This window comes from Triturus cristatus, chromosome 5_2 (genome assembly GCF_964204655.1).
Source record: "Triturus cristatus chromosome 5_2, aTriCri1.1, whole genome shotgun sequence".
Classification (NCBI taxonomy): domain Eukaryota; kingdom Metazoa; phylum Chordata; class Amphibia; order Caudata; family Salamandridae; genus Triturus; species Triturus cristatus.
The window spans coordinates 1,017,473,530-1,017,499,889 of NC_140588.1; the positions used below are offsets into that span (position 1 = coordinate 1,017,473,530).

Genomic DNA, 26,360 nt, shown 5'->3' on the forward strand with positions numbered 1-26,360 from the left:
GGGCGGAGCCGTCATTGTACAGGGGAGGCACCATCCTATTCAGAGTCAGGGGATTACCCCCCCACTACTCTTAGCCCAGGTGTCCCATTCAGCCTAGCGCTGACTCACCCTGCCCCTCCTGGAGCCACCCACACCTCTCATCCCCTGTCACTGACAAGCCAAACATGCAATTCACATCAGGCAGGCAGACACATACCACACAGAAATGCCAACTTCTAAAGGTGGCATTTATAAAATAACCACAATAAATCTGTGCACACCATTGCGCAGCATTTATTCATACAATTTCATACATACCAGACTTGACCACACTGCTCCTCTCATACCAGGAATTACCACTGACACACACTGATCATGGAATCCCCAATGCATTCATATGGGAGGGCAGGCCAACCTTACAAATGTAACACAGAGAGCACACTCACTTGACACTGGACCACAGTGCTAAAGTGTCCAGAGGCCTAAAACCACCAATACCATGTTAGGGAAAAGGCAAACATTTTAGGGGTGAACCTGCCAAAAAAGGCCAAGTCCAACAACTGGGTATCAGCCAAGGTTGCTCGGGCACCATGGTAAGTGCAGACAGTTATGGTATCCGCCCAGGGGGCATCGTCAAAGTTCCATCGAGAGCACTGGTCACGGAGTTACTGGGAAGCGCTGTTCACCTTATCTTCCAGCTCGCCCCCAGGTCAGGAGTGGTGAGAAGAGGGCTACAAGGGGCACCTTCCTCTTTCTGCACCTTTCTTCCTCTTTCTGCTGTTCTCGTGCTTCAGTCTGCACTTCTCTTGCACCTCTCTGTACCACTCTTGCTCCTTTCTGAACTTCTCTTGCCTCTTTCTGCACCTTTTTTTTTGCATCTTTCTGCACCTTTCTTCCTCTTTTTGCACCTTTCTTCCTCTTTCTGCACCTTTCTTCCTCTTTCTGCAGCTCTCTTGCTTATTTTCGCACGTCTCTTGCTTCTTTCTGCACATCACTTGCTTCTTTCTGCACCGCTCTTACCACTTTCTGCACTTCTCCTGCTACTTTGTGTACCTTTCTTGCTCTTTCTGAGCCTTTCTTCCTCTTTCTTCCTCTTTCTGCAGCTCTCTTGCTTTTTTCTGCACTTCTCTTGCCTCATTCTGCACCTCACTTGCTTCTTTCCGCACTTCTCTTGCCTCTTTCTGCACATCTCTTGCTTTTTTGTGCACAGCTCTTGCTTCTTTCTGTACCTCTCTTGCTTCTTTCACCACCACTCTTGCCTCTTTAATCACCTCTCTTGCTTATTTCTGCACCTTTCTTCCTCTTCCTGTACTTCTGCCTCTTTCTGAATTTCTCTTCCTTATTTCATCACCTCTATTGCCTCTTTCTGTGCCTTTCTTGCTTCTTTCTGTACTTCTTTCGCTACTTTCTGCATCTTTATTCCTTTTTCTGCACTTCGCCTGCCTTTCAGCATTTCTCTTGCTCCTTTCTGCACCTCTATTGCTTCTTTCTGTATCTCTCTTGCCTCTTGTTGTACCTCGCTCTCTTCTTACTGCACCTCTCTTGCTTCTTTCTGCTCTTATCCTGCTACTTTCTGCACCTTTGTTGCTTCTTTCTGTACCTCTCTTTCTATTTCTGTACCTTTCTTCCTCTTTTTGCACCTCTCTTGCTTCTTTCTGCACCTCTCTTGCTTATTTCTGTACCTTTCTTCCTCTGTCTGTGCCTATCTTCCTCTTTCTGCACCTTTCTTCCTCTTTTGGCACCTTTCTTCTTCTTTCTACAAATCTATTGCCTTTTTCTATACCTCTCCTGTCTCTTTTTGCACCTCTCTTGCTTCTTTCTGCACCTCTCTTGTTTCCTTATGCACCTCTCTTGATTTTTTTTAGCACTGTCAGTGTGCAATGCCCTCTAGATTCACAGAACAGTTGGAACCAGGACTGTTTATGTTGATAAATGCTTCCTGCATGTTGTGGAAACCGAGAAATAAAAGGCCATTTTCTCAGTGAAGTAATTACAAATGATATAAATAATTTAAGATTTGAATGTCCCCTTCCCCTCCCTTACTTGTAAATATTTAATTTTCCTCTACCCAGATTAGAAGGCAGTTAAGCAGCATTTATTCAAACAGTTTCCATATGTTCTTTAAAAAATATGTAAGTGATCATTTTTGAGATGTTGTTGTAGCACTCTTCTTTTGCAGGCGGATAATTTCAACCTCTCCTGCTCATGCCTATTTGCCCACCTTTACATTAGAATTAGACTTTCTAGTAAGAACAGGGACCTACATACACATTTCACATCTGAAAAGATCTATTGGTACCAGGCAATGGTCAAAGTGCTTTAAAAAAAAGCGTGGAAACTGTGATGCTGCATGCAATAGGAGCAAGGTAAGTGAGTCATGGCCAAAGGCATGGCTAAACAACCTAAATATTCTGTAACTTTTATCTGTCTTTCACCTTCAGATAACTACATATAAAGTAACACAGGGGTTAAATGAAAATGAAAGGCAAGTTATGCAAGTTCATTCAGTGGAAAATGCATGTTCATACATTATAAAACCTCTATTGGTTAATGCCCTGCACCAGAGAGCCACAGAATTGAATCCTGGTTGGTGCAGTGGAGAGCAGTGACTTGTGTATGTTTAGTATTACGAGGTCCCAGTCTGTGAAAGAAAGCACTGTGAACATGTAAGTCATTATTTTGAACTTGCATTACTCACAGTAAAAGATAGAGTTCTACAAACTGCGCAAAAAGGTTTAAGATAAAAAATCGTGTTTCCAATATATAGGCTTTAGTAATACCCAGATCGTACATTGTACATTTTTTTTATAACTGTCTTTTAAAAGGGCACACTTTACAACTTGGCTGGCAGCTCCCATACAATACCTCTTCAAAAGAATAAATGCATGTCATTGTGAAGCTTCAAGTGATTCCACCAATTAAAGCCAATACCGGTTTCCAAGCACCCTTTACATCTGCAGATTGGTCAGTTGTGCAATTTACATTTCTTTCAGAGAAGTGGGCACCCTGGCAAGAAGGCTTGTTTAGCTGTTTGCGCCAACTTAGGATTCACAGCACAGGATACTCCCTGACGTACACTTCTGCTGCAGCATTTCAAGTGTTGGAAGTAAGCATCCCATAATAGTTGTGGTTTCACAAAAAGTAGGGGAAATGTTTTTTTAAAACTAAATGGGTATGGGTACGTCGTGTCCCTCGGATCCTCCTCACTTTGAAAACTGGTACTTGGTCTCCCAGGGGTATTCATATGTTTTTCTTTTCTTTCTTTTTTTATTCTTTCTAGTTATTCATCAATTTATTCATTCATATAATTCATACTTATGTATAAATTTTTTTATATTTATCAATAGCGTCTGACTCCCAATTAGTATTAGAACGCTTTATAGAGAAAATGTGTCAGCATGCACACAGTAAATCATTACGGAGGGGAAAGAAGAGAGGTCAAATAGCTTATGAGATACAGGGGATGCAAACGACATTAGTACAGAAGACCTTCTACATTGTCCCTACCTGATTTACTGTTATCACTATCTTAGAAGACATTAAATACACAAATGGCTAGATATCAAAGCAATGTATTTGCTGAAGATAAACAATGCCTCTAAATAGAAATCCATGAATAAATGTACATCATTTGAGACCCATACTGCAGACCTTGCGGGATTGTCATCATAAAGATAACTTTAAAAGGTGGATCTTAGGCACCATCTTCCACCGCTCTCTAGTGTCGCTCCTCTGGAGGTCGAAACGGGGCCCCTCCTGGGAACTCTCCTGCAAATCACTGTGGAGGAGATCATCAGCCGGCGTGAGGGAGCGAATTTGCTGGAGTTGGCCTCGCCATTTAAAGATTAAGCAAAAGGGGTGTCCTCAGGAGTAGGGGACCTTTTGATCTCATAGGAAGCTTGTTATTGGCCAAAACTCTCTGCGCTTTAACAGTGTCGAGACTGTGAGATCCTGGTACAGACTAATAGTATGACCCCTGAATTGAATGTCTGCCTTCTTCAGAGTTGTTTCTTTAAGTTGAAAATTATGCACAAATGTAAGAATGTCCAAGTTCCATGCTTTCCCCAAACTCCAGCTCCCCACCCTATGCGTTCTGTTGAGTTGGATGGGGGTAGTCGGGGCACCCCCAACACATGCTTAAACAGGTCGATCATGAAGGACTCTATATTCTCACCCTTTGCGTTTCTGGTGACTCCCCTAATACGGATGTTATTCCTCCAAGAGCAATTTTCCAAATCCTCCGCATGAGCCGGGATTTCTAGCTGTTGTTCCAAAAGCCTGATAACTTCCTGCTGCAGTTGTTGGATATCCTCGTCTCATGAAGAGCTCTGTTCCTCCAGATCATCCACCCTCTGACCAATGTCTGTCACTTCCTTACGAGCTCCCTGTAATTCACTGGCGAGATTCCGTTTAAGCACCTAGAGATATTCTTTAAGCCCCAGAAAGATAGCTCCCAGATAGGATCAGGTGACTGGCCCCTCTGGATCTTCTTAGGGGGTGGGGGAGGGAGTCCTGCTCCGTTCTCCTTTAGTCTCACCATCCTGCAGACCCCCCACCTTAGCAAATAGGTCCTTTATTGAGCCTCCCTTCTTTCCTCTGCCAGACGCCATCTTTCCCTCTTCCAGCCTCCTCCATGCGTCTCAGGCAAACTGCAATGCTGGCTCTCCCACTAGGGTAGGACCAGCGATACCATTGCGACAGAACGAAAAGCATTGCTGGATAATCTCTCTGAAGATACGAACAGTACTGACCTGGCATGAGGCAACTGAGCATACAGGGTAACAAGGAGGAGGGGGCTGGGGCAAAGCGGAGGACTTCCAGTAATTCCACAATGTCCTCTAGTGGTCAATCTATGCTCTTAATGAAGGGCAGGAATGCTTTCTTGTTGAGGCCATGAAGGGGGTACTAGAGGATTAAAGTAACCAGATGCTGGTTGGAGGAGACCTCAATATGGTATTTGAAAATGCCATGGATCGGTCGGCGCAGAGACAGGGAGTGGTGAGGTTGACTAGCGAGGGGGGGCCCAGTGGTTGGAAGACGTGGGCATTTGTGACCTGTGGCGTGAGGCTCACCCCATGTCGAGGGACTATACTTTCTACTGGCACGTACATAAAACTCATGCAAGGCTGTCCACTTTCTAGGCACCAGAGAGACACAACAAGTGGTGAAGGCAATAACCATAGACCCTCAGTCGTTATCAGATCACTTGGCGGTGAAGGTGGACCTGATCCGCCCCCTACTTGGAAACCCCCTGGGGTTTGGCGACTGAGGGAATCCATGCTCCAGTGCCCGGAGACAGTTCAGCAAGTGGGGAAGGCCATCGCAGAATATCTGAAGTTTAATGACCATCCAGATATCACCCCTTCTATCGTCTGGCATACTTTAAAGGCCGATATTAGGGGGGTTCTCAAAGGCAACTCAGCGGCAGATAACAGGGTCAGACAGGAAAAGCGTGGGGAATTGTAGACTAGAGTCAGGGAATTGGAGCACATACACCACTGCACTGCAGCACTCTGGGTGTGGAGACAACTGGAAGTCGCCAGGAAGCAACTAGCAGGTCTAGACCTAGATCATGCGGAATACTCTTTTTTGTGTGCGGCTTAGGCATGCTTATTACTTGGGTGGGAACAGATGTGGGCGGCTCCTGGCATCCAAATTAAGGGGACAGTGACAGGCCAACATGGTTTAGGAGCTGAGGGTAGACAGGGGACAATCTCTAAGGACGAAGACATAGTACACAGGTCTGGTACCTTCTAAAGGGATTTATATATGGCCCAAGACGTCCCTACCCATTCCATAGACTCCTATTTGGAAACCGCTACCACTGCTGAGTTAACAACTGAGCAGGTGACCTCACTGGATCATCCAATACAAGTAGAAGAGGTAATAACTGCCATTTCCAAGCCGAAACTTAATAAGTTGCTGGGCACCAATGGGTTTTCTGCATTATTCTATAAAACATATTGCACGGTCCTGCCTCCTCCCTTGACCAAAGTTTTTAAAGCAGTAGTAAGCGCAGCCACACTTCCACCTTCGATGCTTCAGGCCTCCATCACTGTAATTCCGAAACCAGGCAAAGATAAAATGGCATGTGGGTCTTATAGACCCATTTCACTGTTAAATGTGGACGCAAAGCTACTCACTGGGATCCTGGTGACCCACCTAGCCCCACTCATGCCAGGTTTAATTGCTCTGGATCAGTCGGGCTTCGTCCCCAATTGACAGTGTTCAGACAACACCAATCTCCTCCTCCATATGATTGACAAGGCTCCACGTACACAGCAGGAATACATGTTGTTAGCGATCGATGCTGAGAAGGTATTTGACAGGGTGCACTGGCCGTACCTTACAGCAGTGCTTAAACATTTTGGGTAGGGGGACAGGTTCTGCTCATGGGTGCTAAGTGGCTATGAGTTATCCACAGCCTCGGTTAGGGTTAATGGCAGGTCATCAAACACTTTCCCCATCCAGATAGGTACACGGCAGGGGTGTCACCTCTCCTCGTTGTTATTTGCCTTGTATATGGAACTCTTTGCTCAGCACAACTGCAATTATCCAGCTGTGAGGGTTATGCACTTCAGAGAGGAGGACTATAGCATTACCCTGTACGCAGATGACGTTATTTCCTCTCTCGACAATCCGAAGACTAAGCATCCTCCCCTTTTAGCGGAAATCGAGCAGTTTGGCGAGGTGTTCGACTTTCGCATTAACATCTCCAAATCACAGGCGCTGAGCTTATCGGTCACCCAAGAGACTCAGGCTTATCTGTCTCATACATTTTCCATTGCATGGCAGCCAGACATCACATATTTAGGGATTCATTTAGCTTCAACCATTCTAAAAACCACGAAGATTAATTATGGCACTTTAGTGAGTTGCATTAAGGCAGACTTGGCCCGGGGGCACCCTTATGACTGCCCTCCCAATGATACTGTATGTATTTTTAATATTGCCACTCTGGCCCCCACCTGGGGTGTTGCAGGAGCTACAGAGGGCATTCCATTCCTTCGTGTGGGCGCATAAAAAAAAGCCTTGAATGGGGAGGGAGCTTAGTTTTTGGGACCTCATGGAGGGAGGCCTGCGGATTCCATCTATAGCCCCCAATTTTCAAGCGGCGCAGCTGTGATTCTTGGTTGAATGGTCCAAACCGGAATCGCAGAAGGCATGGCTGTTTATGGACAGGGCTCTGGCGGGTTCTTCTTTGTGGAAGGTCTCCATTCTGGATCAAACAAGCCGCGCACCTAGCATATATTTGTCTGCCGTCACAGCTCCCACTCTCAGGTTTTGGGATTTGGTGCGAGTGAAGAAGGGACTCACGATGCAGCCATCCCCCCTGACCCCTATTGTGGGGAACTTAGCTTTTACACCCGGAATGTAGCAACAGGAATTTGTGGCTTGGCAGCGGAAGGGGTGCAGATCCATAGGCTATCATTCCGTTTAGCTCCATGAGGACGGATGGATATTGACAGAAGGAGAAAGATTTCATAATAACCAAGTCAGGCACTGGGTTCTGAGTAGTGAGACCAGAGAAGCCGCGCAGTGACACCTCACTGCATATGAGAAGTGGCTCCTTAGCAGAATCGCAGATAAACGATTAGAGTTGAACCTCTACACAATACTACTAGGCCCAGGGTCGGGGGGCAAGTCTGTGCCTCAGCAGAGTTGGGAGCGAGAGCTGGGAAGAGAGCTAACCTCAAAGGGGTGGGGGGTATCTACCACAGGGCTAGGCACACATCACCTAAAACAGCAATCCCAGAAAATAGCCACAATTGGTACTTAACCCCAGCTCACCTACACCAAATAGATGCCGCACGAGAACATAAATGTTGGAGATGCCTCACAGAGAGTGGCACACTTACACATATACTGTGGGATTGTACGCAGTTGTCACGATTCTGGGAGGAGGTACTCACGGACATTGATACACACTTCTCTACCCAGTTACCTAGATTCCCATCATACATTGTGTTGGGACACCCGAATCCACTTACCTACCCACTCCGGTCCTGACAAGGCAGACAAATCACATCAAGCACCTCTAGTGTGTTGGGGCACTGATAGAATACCACATTGGTCAGACTGGCTATATAGGATCTGGGGTCTACTGGGTATGGAGCACCTGTCCTCTGCATTGAATCCAGGGGACGATACATTTCAGGACATATGGAGACCGTTTTTTGCCCTTATATCACAGGAATTCACCGAGATCACATGTCCCCGATACCTGTAGGTGGAGGTGTGTGGATTGCACCAGTTTGCTGATTTGTGGTGTCATAAACAATGTGGCATGTATTACATATCCCAGTTATTTTGCTGTTGCAGAAAGTGTCAGTGAGAAGTCTTTCACCTTTTGCTCAGAGAATAGGTTTATGTTAATTTTTTGTACTGTATTTGTGAAAGATTAACAAGGATTCCACTTTGAGGACTTAATTTCAGACAGTTGGATGTCATCCAGTTGTGTAATTCGTTCAGTCCACTTTACAAGGTGATGATGTCTTTTATTGATGATAGTTTTAGGAATCATTGCCTATCATCTGCATATTGGTGTAATTGAATGCCAGCTTTTTAGTCTAAGAGGTTCTAAGTAGAGGTTGCAGTGTGCCGGTGGCAGAGTAGATCCCTGCAGAACAGTGCACGTTAACTGTACTGTACACGGTGTATTTTCTATTTTTATTAGCTAAGAGTGACCATACAGGAATGATCTAAACCACACAGTACAGTGTCCCTTAAATCAATTCAGCATTTTAGAGTTTTCAGTAGAATGTTGTGGTCAACTTTGTAGTTTGCTGCTGATACGTCTAATAGCAGCAGTAGGCATGCCTTACCTTCAACCAGGATTCACTGACTATAATTGAGACGTTTTAGCCTTGCCATTTCTCTGTTTCAAGTCTGCAGTTTCAGGTCTGAATCCTTGTTGAGATGGAGATAGCAGTGATTTTTCATTTAGTAATCACTTTGAACCGTTACCAATTTGTCTATTGCCTTCCTTAACAAAACTAGATTAGTTTCTGGTTTGTAGATGTCCAGGCTTCGAGGTACGCACTATTTTTTTGTTTTTAGAATTGGTATGATCGGACCAATCTTTAGGACACTTGGCTATGTTCCTTGTTACAATATAAAGAAAAGGTATCCCCCAGTAACTTCGAGGTCCAAGAGGAGGGGTAAAGAAAATACAAAATAGATACAACCTCTTATCTGACTTATCGTTATTTCCACAATGGTAGTCACTCACAAAGATGACATTTCCCCCATAGACAGAAGCTCATCACATATAATTCTTTCTTTTGAGTTTTTTATTTTTATCACAATTTATTTATTTTTTGTACATATCAAAATTGTCTTTTCTCTATTTTTTGTGCTCTTATTGTCATAGAAACATTTACAAACATCATATAAACATTTTGTTGTATATTAGGAGATTGATTTGAAAAGAACCCCTATGCAAGGCCATCAAACCTACATTCACAACTCTCATTCCCATCAAACATACTATCAAACATACCACACAACAATAGACAATAAAATACACACCCGGATTGGGATCCTACTGACTACATATATCGGACAGATTTTAATTTTCAGATTTAACATTTGTAAGTTCTGCTCGATTTTTTCTCATTGCTTCCTCTTTCATATTGTTCTTGGGTAGGAATCCCAGATGTGTAGTAGATGGTTCCTTGTTTCAACAAGACCTTAATTAACTTGAGTCAGTAGGGTTCTAGTATGTCACAATAAACTGTTATTACCTTTGCTGGTATTACGCTCTCAAAGTAGTAAGTTCGATGTTTTTGTTTTAGTATTTATGTGTAGGATTCCTACATTTTTAGGATTTTCAGTTTGTGTTTTATTGTGCTGATGATTTGTGTTGAAGTTCCTTTTGATGTCTTCAACTTTATCAGAAAAAAATGCTGGGAACTGATTGGATTTCTCTGGTGTGATTGTGTTATTCTTCAGTGCTATGGTGTTCTGTGTATTAACTTAAATACAGTTTTCGATGCATTCTTAAAGTGGATTATTTGCTCCTACATTAATGATGCTTTAGCATTTTTTCTTCTTTGCATGATTTTCTCACTTTTTTTTACCTTGCCTTGTTCATGGGTGATTCATCAGCTTGTCAGTTCTTCTCTAGAGATCTGAGTGTTTTCCTGTGTTTAAAAAGACCTTGATTGAACTATGGTGTGCTATGTATTTCTTTGTGATGTTTGTATTGTGCAACAGATCTGGCAAACTCTTCTGTTGTTTTAGAATAGCCTTTTAACTAAGCCTGGGCAAAGCACTACGCTACGCTCGTACAGTTTGCGAAGTTTGCGCAACTTCGCACTACGTGAATTGCACGTAGCACAGTGCAAACACGCGTAGCTTTGCGTAGTACAGCGGTCATTTTTTGCTTGCTCGCGGTCCTCAACGTCAAGTTGGCGACCGTGAGCAAGCAAAATGACATCCCGGCGAGACTTTTTCCTCGTTCGCGATCAGCAACATCAAGTTGGCGATCGCGAGCGTGGAAAATAAACCTCCCTGCGAGATTCTCAACGCGGGGAGGTCAGGTTTCTCATTGCGAGTGGTCGCTTATGCTCGCGACCACTCGCGATGAGAAACTACCAGTCCGCGTTGAGAAAGCTGCCGCTCGAGTAAAATTCTACTCGATCGGCAGAAAACTACAGCTCGCACTGTGCAAGATGCCGTTTTCAATGATTACACAGTGCCGGATGCTTGTCCGCACTGTGCAATCATTGAAAACGGCATCTTGCACAGTGCAAGCAGGGTACTATACAGTTCGCGAAGTGCTATGCGTACCTCGCGTAGTGCGAAGTGCACTTTGCATATCTACGCGTAGAGCTACTTCGCGAACTACGCCCATGGTTACTTTTAACATGGTGTCAGCATTTGTACTGTGTTAAAACATATCTAGTTTCAAAACTATCAAATTATTCCTGGACTCTATTGTCAAATTCCTTTGTGATCCAATTAGTTTTCTCTATGTTGAGAGGTGGTTGCAACTCTAACTCTACAAAGGGATGTAAATAAGAATTGGAAAGTGTTTGACTAATTGACCTTGTTCGGGGGTAGACATCTAATTCTTCCTGTGGAGGCCACAATTAGCTCTAGGATTCTTCCCTTAATGCTTGTGTCGGGTACAAGGATAGTTGATTAATGTTGTGTAAGTAAGTTGTATATTTTCACCTACGCATTTCCTCAGTTGATATTGAATTCTAAATATATATATACAGGATAGCATTTGGATATATTTTGACAGATGCTCCACAAAAAAACATGAGTGCTTTGGCGGCCTGTAAATTATACATATGTGAAAGATGCATGAAGAATTAGCAGAAATGGCCAATTTCAAGCTTTCGAAAGAGAAATCTTTGTAGCTCTACAGTAGTTCCAACAACAGTAAAAGGAGGTATGCTATATGTTGCATAAATTGAGTAGATATGATTGTGCAGACAGTAATTGAAATAAAAGTTATATGTTGAGGAAAAGTGAATAACTCATGTTCTTACTCAATAATTCAGTAATTATTGAGGACAGCTATATTCAGACACTAAAATTGGATAACTCTGAAAGTTTGTTAAATTCGTAACATCTAGTGCATCATGCAGTATAACCCAATATTCCTCAAAGTCTTGTTTTTATTTTTTACTTTTTCACTAATTCTACTTAGGATCCTCATATTAAATGGTAGAATCACTATTTGTGTTGGGGTAAATCCATCATGTAGTAAGCCTAGACTAATTTTCTTGAATCTTTATGAAACCAGATCTTTGTGTTATTAAATGAATCAGTCTTGATTACTTTGAAACATGGCTTTATCAGACATTTGTATGCTTGTTCTAGTCTTAGGTTAAAGTTTCTATTACTAAACTGTCAGTGAATTCTGAAATATTAGTAAGCTGGACTATAACAACAGTAATACAAATTTAAAAACAAAGTCCCAGATGTTGATGAGCATTTGTGAATACCTTTCTATGGTTCGTCTGTAAAATATCAATAGTAGTAGAAGACACACCCGATGTCTTAAGAAAGGTGGCCCTGAAATGAACACATAAGTGATCATGGTTACTCGCAAAATTTTGCAGGATTGAGAAGATCCTTATCCATTTCAAGGATTGGATGAATTAAACATGTAATCAATCAATGGAGCTGTATTAGTGTTCTGTAAGTCGATCCAGCTGAGACATTCAGAGCTGATTATCAATGAGGCTAAGTGAGATGTTCAAATAATTCAGAGCTTTTAGCTATTCCGTAAGTGAATTTTGAATAGATATGAGGGACACTCTAAACATCACTAGATAGTTCAGAGTATGTAAAAGACTCCATGCCGTTCTTCTAATTTTAGTGAATAAAACCCACAATCATTACTAACATTTTAAAGAATATCAACGTTCTTTGTCTAAGTTGCATTATTGGTACGATTTACAGCAATACATTTGTATAATTCTGTTAACAAATTGACCTACAGAGGACTGTATTCTTAACCCGAGCTTAAGGTCCTAAAGAAAGTCAAGTTATGCTTTCACTCGTACCATTGACATAGGTAAATTTGTTTGGATTTCTGGACAGAATACTTCCTCTTATAGGTACATCAATACTGAGGAAATATGAATTTTGTGATCAGTTATGTCCCCTATCGTAGACCCCAACGGCTCCATGTACATGCTATACGTACATGTATGTTCCCTCCTGCTCCAGTTTTGAAGACGCAAATATATGTGCGTCCACCGTCAATATGTCCTCTTTCAGATCCACCATGAATGGGTCAGATATTCCTTTCCTAAGTATGAAAGGCCACCGACTTTATGTGGTTCACTTTCCACATTTTACAGATTCAGGCGAGTAGGCCCGAATTCCGTCATCAAGCCTTTTCCTGCCTTCTGCCTCTGAAAGCTCCAGTCTGAGCCTGCATCTGTGACCATGAACTTTGTCTCACTCTCTGCGCGGCTAACGGTGCCTGATCCAGCCCGTCGCCTGCCAAGAACTGTATTTCACCTTCAAGATTATCTCCTCTGCCCCTCATCCGATGCATTCCTGTCTAGCAGTTTAGGTAAACATTCCTCCAGCTACCGTGCAAAGGGGCCAGGCCTCGCTGTCCTCATGCAAGTAATTCATGGCCCTGTTACCATGGAATATTCCTACCCCCTCGCATCTAGTGTAGACACTTAGACGCTTGTACACGCACTAACAGTCAGTATAGTCAGTATAGAATAAGATTCTATCCTAAGAGACCTCTCTTTTTGGATAACACAGTTCTTTAAACATAGGATATTAGATATGATTTGGGATTAGGTTGACATAACCCCAGACTTCTGTCTCCACATGTAGAGCTAAATGTCAAGTCCTTTCTCCCTCTAGTTGCACGTCAATCACACGTCATGCGGCTGCGCACGCATCTCTGCCAAATATTTCTGCTGACATTGCCGGATTCTCTTATGGATCCACCCACTTATGACATCATGTATAATGACGTTTTCTATTTACGCCTATTCTAGTTACGCATGCATAGTTCATTTTGTCTTATCAGTTGATACGCCTACTACATCTGTTTCACTGTAATGCCTTTTCTATAAAAATGATTACCTGTCAATAATATATGCCCTTCCTTCCTGAACTTTCGTGGTGATGGAATAGAACGCCAACAATTCGAATTGTGTTCCTTTGTATAGGAATAAAGCCTTTTTTAAACCTCTAATACCACGGATTCTGCCTCTCATTTTACTGAGTTATTCTTAATAGACTTTACCGCATAAAAAATAGTACCGGTAACGAAATATTTACCACATAAATTGGTGCCCGAACAGGGACACTTTCTCATCTCACGCGCCGGCGGTGCGTTGCAGGCCCGGTCTCCTGCCACAGCTGAACGGACAAAAACGCGTATCTGCAGGATTTCCTGTATCTCCCTCCGGCCAAGCGGGGACGACTGAGGCTGCGATCAACACCCAGACGAGGCGGTGAGAAGTGCGAAGTATCCCGACCAGAGCCTAGCTGAGAGAGCAAGATCCGAGGTATACAGAGACCCGCCAGGTTCCGAAGTTCCGAGTCCAGTCCGGTCCAGTCCAGTTTCAGTTCCGTTCCGAGGCCTTCCGTTCCGAGCTACCCGGTGAGTACCATTACCGGGGAGGCATTTAACGTGCACATAGTCTGTGCCGGTCAAGACGGGTTTGGGTACACAAATCCGGTCTGCACTGTTTTAGCAGTGTATCTGTACTGTTTAGCAGTATACATAGTATGTTTTACATATAAATAAGTATTATCTAGTGTCAGTATTATGTCAGTAACTAGTTTTCTATTAGTTATCATTGTTCGTAAAACTGTTAAGTGTTAAATGTTTCGAAATACGTTCTATATACTGTTGTGTGAATGACTGTTCATTATTGTGTTTTTATAAAGTGTGTTCTAGTAATAAGGACTAAAAATGCCGCTCTTCTCGAAGCTAAGACAGATCAAAACTAGAAAAGGTGTACTTGAAGAAGCTGCCTTCCCATCCCACCTAGGGACACTCCAGGGTACTTTATGTATCATAAGCATGGCCTAGATGCCTTATTATTTCTTGATTTATGGGTAGACTACACCAAAGAATTACCAGAGAGTCAGAGATGGCCCGCAGCGGGGACCTGGGATGCAGATTGCATCATGAGAGTAGAAGAAGAATTATGGAAAAAGAAAGCCAGACAGTCACAGAAAGATGCCATTGAATTATGGCGTAAAGAATCATATAGACGTACAGAAAAAGCACTCAGACAGGAAGATAAGGGTAAGGAGAATTCAAATAAAGTCCGAGAAAATCTATTACTTGAGGAAGGTACCCGAGTAAAATCAGAACAAATAGACAGACAAAGAAACGCCCTTATGAATGGTATGTATCCACTTCTGGCCGAAGGGTTACCTAAGGCTACTCCGGAAATACCAAAAGACTTGCCACCTCCATTGTTTCCGATAAAAGCACATCCCAAGGGGCATCCTAGAACCGCAGAAGATGTTTTCCTTTCCTCTTATTTAGATGACGCAGCTCCCGAGTATGCTAATACTGCACCACATAGACCGCTTGCCGATGATGCTCATCGCCAAGACTCTCCGTCTGTACCTCCACAACAACAAGCTTCGACACACATTCCGACAAACACATCTGTTTCTACAGCTTTTCCCGCAACGACGGTTGCTGTCTCACCTTCAACAAATCCTTTCACGTCCAGCACCCCAGACGGTGCTACAGGAGGTACGACAGACATTTTTTCTACGCCACCCAGAGGAAATAAATTTTCCCTTAGAGAATTAGCACACCAACGTACGCCCAAACTAGCAACCCCCGACATGCTCAAGGAACTTCTAGTAGATTGTAGATATGATCCTGTACCCGGTAAACGGGACGAAATGCTGCTGTCATCATTACGTATTCGACGAGCCGCAATATATTTAACGAAGCTACCAGGAATGGCTACACATTTAGAAAATATATATCACTTTGTCCAGTCAGGACGAGGTCCTGAAAGTATTAGCAGAGCCATGGAGTACCAGAAAGCGGAGGTACAGGGACAACTGTTACGTTTCCTCATAAACTGTGTAATCAGAAATCAAGACCGGCCTGGGGTAAATCCGGAAGAAATGCAAAAACTTGTCACTTGGGGCCAGAATATATCAGACGGAAGACATGATAAACAGTTATGTATAGTAGCTATGTACCGAAAGATCCGCAAAGAAATAGAACGAATACACGAAGAAAGATTAGAGATAGACGCCGCTGACCTAAACAGAGAGGAGGGGGAGCAAGAATCAGACCAAGTAGATACAATAGCTTATGTAGGTAGAGGAAGATCCCATAATAATACCAGAGGTTTTAACGACCCAATACGTCCAATACGTCCAGAATGTAATAGACATCTTCCAAACCCTATGCCAAATACAAAATCCCCTGAATACTTATTCCAAGCCGCTGATAAATTACTCCGAGATCGAAGGGGGTACCACGTGCTCGATTCCATGGACGAACAAGAATTAGCCAGGTCAGCAGTACAATGGGCTGACAGTCCCGGCGAATACAATGACGATGTACTTGCACACACGTTTCTGAATCTAGACCCATATGAACAGCGTTTAGCTAGTATATACATGATTCAACACCTCCTTATATTATATAAAGGCCAACACTCCGATCCAGGACCCTTACCTGACATATTGACAGAACTACTCACGAATATATGGAGAGGGTCAGGTACTGATTTGATTAAGGAAATTCTAGAATCCCGAAACCAATATCTAAATTTTGTATGTCCAGAACACGTTCCAGTTCCCATCATGGGAAGAAAAATGTATCACATAGATAGACAGAATCCGTTACGCGAAGTACACCCAATTAGAGGTGCCGGTGATAATTTTACACGAGTGTTTGTGTACACGCCTATAACTAAACTAGAATTATTAGAAATGAAGAAAGTAGTACCCAGCCATGACAAGGACCCAGCAGGTTTCCACCGTGAGATAAAAGACATGTTACTCATGGGAGAGTATACCTACCCCGATATTATGAAAATATTAAAAGTCCTATTACCCGCCGGTGTTTATGAGAAACTCAAAGAAAAAGAATGGGAGGTGGGAGACCAAAAGATAGATTGGACAGCATTAGAAAACGAAGAAAAGGCCCGAGCTGCAGGAGCAGGGCTTGGGGAAAAGACTACAGCATTAGCAGGATTACTAATACAGGTACTGCCACGTTTATTAACTACGAAAAAGGAAGACTGGGGTGCAATCTCAGCCTGTAAACAAAAACCAGATGAAGACACTAGTGATTTCTATTCCCGATTTGAAAAATGTTTTAGTATAAATAGTGGTATAAAAGCCAGTAGTGAGTCATATCCACATCTGTTTGTGACAAAATTAGTCGAAAATTCTCTGCTACAAGTCAAGAATAGAGTATTGAAATTCGAAAGTACCTGGAAAGGTAATACCCCATCACAGATGCTACAGATGTTACAATATCACCACAATAGAATTAGAGAAGAACAAGAACATGAACAAAGACGTATGAAAGATACGAAAATGAAAATGCTTGTTGCACAATCAGTTCCGGCCGATAGTCACCAAAAGGGTGATTCCGCAAGTCCTGCGAAAGGAACATGCAACTACTGTAAACAACCAGGTCATTATATACACGATTGTCCAGTCCTGAAACATAATATTGCCACAGGTAGAACACATGAGAGACCACGTCCACCTAGACAGGATCAGAATCAACAACAAATTCCTCAGAATGCACAACCTAGGTTAGCTCCGCAACAATTAGCTCCGCAACAGGCAGCTCCACAACAGATCGTAGCACCACCACAAGCGCAGCCTGTTGCTGCAACTCAAGCAACAACACAACAGATGTATCAGTACGCACAAACAGATTATCCCGATTATCAACGATACTCATGAGATAGCCTAGAGAGGGAAGTTGGCTTACCCCTTATAGAGGTTCCTGTAGACCAAGAGGGACCTTATGTACATAGTGAACTATTAGGGGAAGACAGAAAGTTTTTACTTGATACAGGGGCAAGCAGAACAACTATAAGACGCAGTGAAGTTCCAGGGGCACCCCTCTCAGGCTCACAAAATATTTCCCTTGGATTCTCAGGAAAACCTATAATTAATGACGTAACACAACCTCTTCCACTTACAGTCGGTCCATTAACACGTACTACAGATTTATTGCTTACTAAATCATGTCCAGAAAACTTGTTAGGTATAAAAACATTGAAAGCTCTAGGAGCCATAATATGTTGCTCTCCGGAAGGAGTACGACTATTTTTACGTGACTTTAAAGGTCACTACGTATCCAGAGACATGGATCACCGACTGCAGAATTTACCTACACATTTATGGGCACAAGGCCGCACTGATGTTGGTTGCATGAACATTACACCATATCGAGTTACACTGAAATCAGGAGTGGTACTACCACGAATGCGACAATACAAGTTACCACCAGATGCTGTAGTGGCTTTACTGCAAATCATTGACGAGCTTATTGCCCAAGGAGTGGTTGTCGAGACCGACTCCAATGTATGTAATTCCCCGATAATTCCGATTCTTAAAAGAACGGATCCAAAAGCTCCGCCAGTATACCGATTGGTTATTGATCTGCGCGAATTAAATAAATGCATTGTACCACAATACCCTGTGGTCCCAGATATCTCCTCATTACTCACAGCCATAGACTCAGAAGCAACGTTTTTCACTGTAATTGATCTCAAGAATGCTTTCTTTAGTGTCCCAATTGATCCAGAAAGTCAATATCTTTTCGGTTTTAGTTTAAATGGACGAAGTTTTAAATTCACACGCGCACCTCAAGGATTTACAGAAAGCCCCAGCATCTATAGCCAAGCACTGAAACGAGAACTTGACAGTATCCACATGCCAGTTAACACTGCCTTGCTTCAATATGTCGATGATCTGCTGATCACCGCCCGAAGCGAACGTGAATGTGAAAAAGCGTCGCTGACGGTTTTAAAATTTCTGGCTGACAAGGGGCACAAGGTGTCCCCTTCCAAGCTGCAATTCTGTGTCCAGCGAGTTGTTTATCTTGGGCACTCGCTGTCCAAGGAGGGAAGGCAGCTTACACCCGACCGCATCCAGTTAATTGCTAACATGCCACCACCCAAGACACAAAAGGAGGTGCAGGCTTTTATAGGCCTCTCTTCATACTGTAGGCAGTGGATCCCTCAATATGCATTTCTAGCAAAACCACTCATCCAGTTGACAACACAGGAGGCAGCCACGTCGACTGTCCTCCCTTGGACTCCAGAACACACACATGCCTTTGAAAGCTTAAAAAATGCTTTATGCCAAGCACCTGTCCTAGCAACACCATGTTACAGTAAACAGTTTACACTCTTTGTTACAGAACGCGAAGGTACTGCTTTGTCAGTACTCACTCAGGAACAAGCAGGATCACACAAACCATGTGCTTATTTCTCTAGTACATTAGATCCAGTAGCTCAGGCACTTCCAGCGTGCCTGAAATCAGTGGCAGCAACAGCTTTAGCAATCAGACAAAGCGATGCCATAGTGTTAGGACATCAATTGACAGTACAAGTACCACACGCAGTAGAGGTTCTCTTGAACTGCACACAAACACAACACTTGACTACAGCAAGACTCACCGGTTACGAATTAACATTGTTTCAGCCACACATAGAAATCAGACGTTGTAATACGTTAAATCCTGCCACACTGTTACCAGTAGGCGGAACAGATCCATTGGCACATGATTGTGTCGAAGTCATTACTATCACGACGAAACCCAGACAAGACTTGACAGATATCCCTTTGACAGATCCAGACTTGACATTATATGTAGATGGGTCATGTATGAGAACAAGTACAGGAGAGTTAGTGGCCGCTTACGCAGTCACAACAGACACTGAAGTCATTGAAACAAATTGTATTAACACTTTGTCAGCTCAAGCAGCAGAGTTCATCGCTCTGACACAAGCCTGTATTCAAGCCACAAATAAAAAAGTCAACATATACACAGATTCACGTTATGCATTCGGAGTCGTCCATGACTTCGGCGTACTGTGGCGAGAGAGAGGTTATTTAACTTCTCACGGTGCCCACATCCAACACGGACCCCTCATTTAAACCCTATTAGACGCGATTCATCTACCTACTGCAATATCGATTATGAAATGCAAAGCCCACACAAAAGTTACCGATATTATTTCTCAGGGTAATGACCTAGCTGACAGAACAGCTAAACAGACTGCTCAGAATCAGACTCACACAACTGACATGACAAAGACAATAGTCCTGACACCAACACATTGCATGACAGTTAAGGATCCCGCCCTTGATGTAATTGACATACAGACACATGCTACACCAGAAGAAATAAAGAAATGGACTGAATTAGGAGGGATCCAAACAGATCAAGGATGGATGACGAAGGAAAAATCTATATGGTTTCTTCCCGACTCAATGGTCCAAGTCATCATTAACACAATACATAGTCCAGCGCACCTAGGAGAAAAAGCTATGCTAGACAGCATTCAACACATTTGGTTCAACAAACACTTGCGAGCCGCAGCGAAACAAAAAGTTCGTACCTGTATGATATGTTGTCAGTTTAATCCAGGTAAAAGCATCCCCGTAGAACAGGGTGGATTCCAAACTCCCGATCATGCTTTTGAAGTCCTCCAGATGGATTATATCCAGATGGAACGATGTCGAGGATTCAAATATGTTCTCGTAGTTGTCTGTGCTCTTTCCCGTTGGACAGAAGCATACCCGGTTTCAGATTACACTGCCCCGACTACTGCCAAACAGTTAGTTCGAGAATTCTTCCCACGGTACGGTTTACCACGTGTTGTCTACTCAGATAACGGCCAGCCGTTCTCATCCGAACTAATGAAACACGTTTCCCTTCTATTAGGATACCAATGGAAATTTCACTGTGTCCGACATCCCGAGGCGGCAGGTCTCGTGGAACGCCATAATCAAACTCTGAAAATTAGATTGTCCAAAATATGTAGAGAGAAAGGTGTCGACTGGATAGTAGCTTTACCAGTTGCGCTCTTTTACATGAGAATGGTAGCACATTCTCGAACAGGGCTATCCCCGTATGAGGTGATCTTCGGTAGACCACCAAATATGTGGGGGACGCCTATACCTCGTAAAATAACTGACGTTGACTGTAATATGCTGACAGATTACCTGGCTTCCTTGATGTCTGCACTACAATCTTGTCGTTCACAGGTATCCGCAGCTTTTCCCGACAATACTGAGGTGAAACCCCATGACGTGGTTCCTGGGGATCTGGTTTTGGTCAGGAATTTCGACCGGAAGACCCAACTGGACCCTAGGTGGAAGTCACCGAAGTTGGTTTTACTTACCACAAGGACAGCTGTGAAAATCGAGGGAAGAAAAGGGTGGTTGCACTCGAGTCATATCAAGAAATTTTATGGACTACCATCCAGCAAAGAGACTCAACCCTGTATTCCCTCACAAACAGACTCAAAGCTTCCCTTGGCTGAATTAACGAAACAAGAACTGTATAAACTAAAATTGAGGTCCAGTAAGTCAGACAATTTGATTGTTTAAGTCCTCTCCAAGGTGAATCGGTTGAATTTGTCTCTGACATGTATCCTCTGGACCGGAATAGAGAAAGAAATAATCAAATGCTGCTCAAAAAGCATGCGTATTGTAAATCATTTCGTAGTCATTGTACAGTAACATTATTCATTTTGTTTTTTCTAAGTCTTTTGATCATCATTGTCAGCATCCTATTGCACATGTATTATCCTATTCCTAAGCGTGCTTATAATATAACTGCAGAACATTCTTTTAGTGAATTACCTCCACATGAATTGTCCTATAGATTTGCGCTGCGCAACAACACTTTCATTAGTATGCTACATCATTCTCATCAAACCAGCAATGCCACAAATTGTTGGATATGTGGCCGACTCCCTCCCTATCAGAACTATAAGGGAGTTTTGCCCCTCTTTCCCTATCCGTTCACACACAATGGCTCCTGTGGAGCATGGTTTAGTTTGATTAATTCCCTAGATTCGAATTCCGCAGTTTATCAAGACAACTGGGTATGGGGAAACCTGAACTTAGTTTTGCTTAAAGTCTGCTACCCTAACAAGGAGGGACTTCCCAAAAGAACAGGAACTGATCTAGAAAATGAAGTATATGGATTAGGTAATTTTACACTTAACCTCATGATCCTGAACGTTGAATCTGAAGCTACACCAATCTTGCCCGCCATGTCCGTATTCCCAGTAAAAGGGGAACTATGTATAAGAAAGAATGGCTCCATACACATGGGCCATAGTAAATGCACCACTGTAATAAAATTCAGTGATCAAGGCAAGTCTACATTTAGAGCTTCTCGTCATTCCTACTTCATATGTGGCCAGACTGCATATATACGTCTACCTTTAGATTGGGATGGTACCTGTTACATAGCATTCCTCCTACCACCTGTTTTCCTAGCTCCTCCTGATTATCACAGAAATACCCATTTAGTACACAATAGACAGCAGAGAGATCTCCCAATTGTCGATTACACTGAAACAGCATGGGAAAAATACACAGATTTCAATAAAGGTTTCTTCCCCTATATAGGTACAGTCACTAATAGTAAGCTAATACGTAGACTAACCAGAACCCTTGAAGCAGTAGTGAACGAAACTATTTCCGCCTTAGGCAATTTAACAGAAGAGCAGTCTGCTATGCGGATTGTTGTGCTTCAAAATCGTCTTGTCCTTGACGTCATCCTGGCCGATAGGGGCGGAGCTTGTAGGGTCATCGGATCAAGTTGCTGCATTTTCATACCAGAAAATTCGCCGTCAGTATATAAAGCCATAACTCGCCTTCATAAGATTGTAAGCCAGATACACCAGAGTCCAGGCACCTGGACTTGGTCCGGTTGGTTCTGGGGCGTGTTGTCAGCCTGGGGATGGAGAATGCTCTCCTTCCTAGGTATTGGCTTTCTCATACTATTCAGTTGCTGCTTATGTTTACAATGTGGGCCAGCGATTTGTGGTCTGTGTGCCACCTCGTGTATCCCACATCCAAGTTTTCGTTCGAAATCCCGGAAGAAGAAAGAAGAACAAATGATGTTATATGAACAGATCGATGGATTGATGAAGATCGATATCTCCTAAGGGTCCGAAGGGGACAAGGAGGGAATGAGGAAATATGAATTTTGTGATCAGTTATGTCCCCTATCGTAGACCCCAACGGCTCCATGTACATGCTATACGTACATGTATGTTCCCTCCTGCTCCAGTTTTGAAGACGCAAATATATGTGCGTCCACCGTCAATATGTCCTCTTTCAGATCCACCATGAATGGGTCAGATATTCCTTTCCTAAGTATGAAAGGCCACCGACTTTATGTGGTTCACTTTCCAGATTTTACAGATTCAGGCGAGTAGGCCCGAATTCCGTCATCAAGCCTTTTCCTGCCTTCTGCCTCTGAAAGCTCCAGTCTGAGCCTGCATCTGTGACCATGAACTTTGTCTCACTCCCTGCGCGGCTAACGGTGCCTGATCCAGCCCGTCGCCTGCCAAGAACTGTATTTCACCTTCAAGATTATCTCCTCTGCCCCTCATCCGATGCATTCCTGTCTAGCAGTTTAGGTAAACATTCCTCCAGCTACCGTGCAAAGGGGCCAGGCCTCGCTGTCCTCATGCAAGTAATTCATGGCCCTGTTACCATGGAATATTCCTACCCCCTCGCATCTAGTGTAGACACTTAGACGCTTGTACACGCACTAACAGTCAGTATAGTCAGTATAGAATAAGATTCTATCCTAAGAGACCTCTCTTTTTGGATAACACAGTTCTTTAAACATAGGATATTAGATATGATTTGGGATTAGGTTGACATAACCCCAGACTTCTGTCTCCACATGTAGAGCTAAATGTCAAGTCCTTTCTCCCTCTAGTTGCACGTCAATCACACGTCATGCGGCTGCGCACGCATCTCTGCCAAATATTTCTGCTGACATTGCCGGATTCTCTTATGGATCCACCCACTTATGACATCATGTATAATGACGTTTTCTAGTTACGCCTATTCTAGTTACGCATGCATAGTTCATTTTGTCTTATCAGTTGATACGCCTACTACATCTGTTTCACTGTAATGCCTTTTCTATAAAAATGATTACCTGTCAATAATATATGCCCTTCCTTCCTGAACTTTCGTGGTGATGGAATAGAACGCCAACAATTCGAATTGTGTTCCTTTGTATAGGAATAAAGCCTTTTTTAAACCTCTAATACCACGGATTCTGCCTCTCATTTTACTGAGTTATTCTTAATAGACTTTACCGCATAAAAAATAGTACCGGTAACGAAATATTTACCACAATACTCACAAACATAAATGTCTTTAGGTGTTCAATTTCTTTCCAAGGTAGACCCACAAAAGAACGTCCATAAACCCACAGCTTACTGTAAATTTGTAAATGCAGACGCTGGATAAAGTTCAGCAATTGCAAATACACTTGTGCACATAAACTGCATCAATAATAATTCTGTGAATCAAGATTGAAAATGACTAAGCACAAGTGAAGCTTGGTTATGAAAAATTGATTTATAAATTGGACACTCTCCAGCATCTATTACGGAGTAGCAAACAGATAATCAAAAATACCTCTTTTAGAAGCATCAAAGGGTCCTAACTTAAAAGTTTCAGTGGTGAAATTTACAATTACTTAAAGGCTTTTGAAGGCTATTGAATGCGTCAATTTTATGAAGTATTTTCAGATGTAATTCAAGTATGAAATTGGTAATACCTCATTTACATCTGTCAGAAACCACAAAATTATTCTTGGCAGACTTCTCTCCTCTCTGCCACCAGTGTTTAAAAATCTACATAAGTAAACACTAAGCGAGGAGGAGAAAGTGGACATCTTGTAAGACAGTTTTTCCTTGTAGGTTTATGAGATCACAAACTATCATAAACTGAATAAGCCTGGGCAAAGCACTACGCTACGCTCGCGTAGTTTGCGAAGTTTGCACTACTTCGCACTACGCGAATTGCACATAGCACAGTGTTAGCACGCATAGCATAGCCTTGCGTAGTGCAGTGGTCATTTTTTGCTTGCTCGCGGTCCTCAACATCAAGTTGGCGACCGCGAGCAAGAAAAATGACATCCCGGAGAGACTTTTTTCTCGTTCGCGATCAGCAACATTAAGTTGGCGATCGCGAGCGTGGAAAATAAACCTCCCGGCGAGATTCTCAACGCGGGGAGGTCAGGTTTCTCAATGCGAGTGGTCGCGTATGCTCGCGACCGCTCGCGATGAGAAACTACCAGTCTGCGTTGAGAAAGCTGCCGCTCGAGTAAAAATCTACTCGAGCAGCAGAAAACTACAGCTCGCACTGTGCAAGATGCCGTTTTCAATGATTGCACAGTGACGGATGCTTGTCCGCACTGTGCAACCATTGAAAACGGCATCTTGCACAGTGCGAACAGGGTACTACGCAGTTTGCGAAGTGCTACACGTAGCTCGGGTAATGTGAAGTGCACTTTGCGTAGCTACGCGTAGCGCTACTTCGCGAACTACGCCCAGGGTTAAAACTGAATCAAAACCCTTCACAGCCAGTAAATGGTAGGAATGTTACTCCAAGCAAAGTATGAAGCAACTAACCTTCTAGGATAGGGAGGGGAACAGAGTGTAGCTACCTGCTGGTCACTGTTCTAGTTGTTATTATACCAGCCACTACCGAGGGCTGGCTTCCACCCCACACCCATCCAACACAAACGTCACAGGACATGTGACCCTGATAATAAAAGGGGCAGGGTGAATGTGACCTGGGCCAGTTCTACCCACTAGCTACATGCCTCCGTGTCACAGTTAATTATGATTGGGGGCCCAGGGCCCCACAGCATTACACAGAGTACTGGGAGATTTCCTGGGGTCTAGTTAATGCCTAACTCCACTTGAAAATAAAAAATCCCCACGGAGAGCAAAACAGAAAAGAAAAAAATGTGCTTTGCACATAAGGCAGCCATTCCCACTATGCAGAATTGTACTCTGCATGCAATTCCGCACAGGGGGAGCAGGCAGCCGTAAAAAAGTTTAATGACAGATGCAACATTACTTCCGGAAATCTATGCCTAGAATGGCTTTCCAGACACACCATTACACATATTTTGTGAATTGCAAAATATGTAATAGTACGTTCAGATGGAGTAATGATGTCGCCCCAACTTTTCCACTTATTCATTGGAATTGAGCCCAATGTATATAATCTTTGACCTGGAACTTAAAGTGGCCAATTGGCACAAATAGCAGACTTACCTGGATGGGTTGGAAATTGGGCAACTTATCTCTTTCCCACCTGCCTGAAGAATAAAGAATAATTTTATATATTTTCTCTCTTCTCGGGCATTGGCACCTGGTGCATACCTTGACGTCCTGCCTAGGTGAGTGGTAAACTACTGATACTGCCAGTGTTATACCTCCAAATTGTTTCTGACAAAGTGATTTCACTCTTACCAGCAGATATGTGCCTTCCGGAAGTGTCGGTAGTCTGTGCCCATTCTGTATTGCCAACTGTTTTGGTGGTACTGATCATTATTTGTGGAACCTCAGGACTATGGCTTGTTTGTCTGCCACTTTTATCTGATAAAAGAATAGAAACGGTTGGTGTGAGTTAAATCCTGCAACAATGATTGACGTTTTGTGACATGTGAAACATCTATGTTAGAGATGCCAGTCCATTGATACAAAAAAAACATATCTCTCAAAGCTTATGTTTATCACTCAGGATCACAGTACAATTCAGCCCAAAAAGGTTGGAAAACCCCCCATTAAGTTCAGTGATTAGAATACATTAAGCCAGCTAGTATTCTCTGGATATATCACCCTCTATTGATC

The 26,360-nt window shown here is 43.1% G+C and overlaps 1 protein-coding gene across 1 annotated transcript in view; it reads right to left on the reverse strand.

The window, feature by feature from the left end:
- Window positions 1-26,360, reverse strand: part of LOC146829599 (hemicentin-1-like) — a 454,493-nt gene that overhangs the window by 223,148 nt on the left and 204,985 nt on the right. Inside the window, exon 5 of the mRNA XM_085608301.1 lies at window positions 25,980-26,105. Coding sequence (XP_085464427.1) covers window positions 25,980-26,105 — 126 coding nt within the window. The remainder of the gene's footprint in view (window positions 1-25,979; window positions 26,106-26,360) is intronic.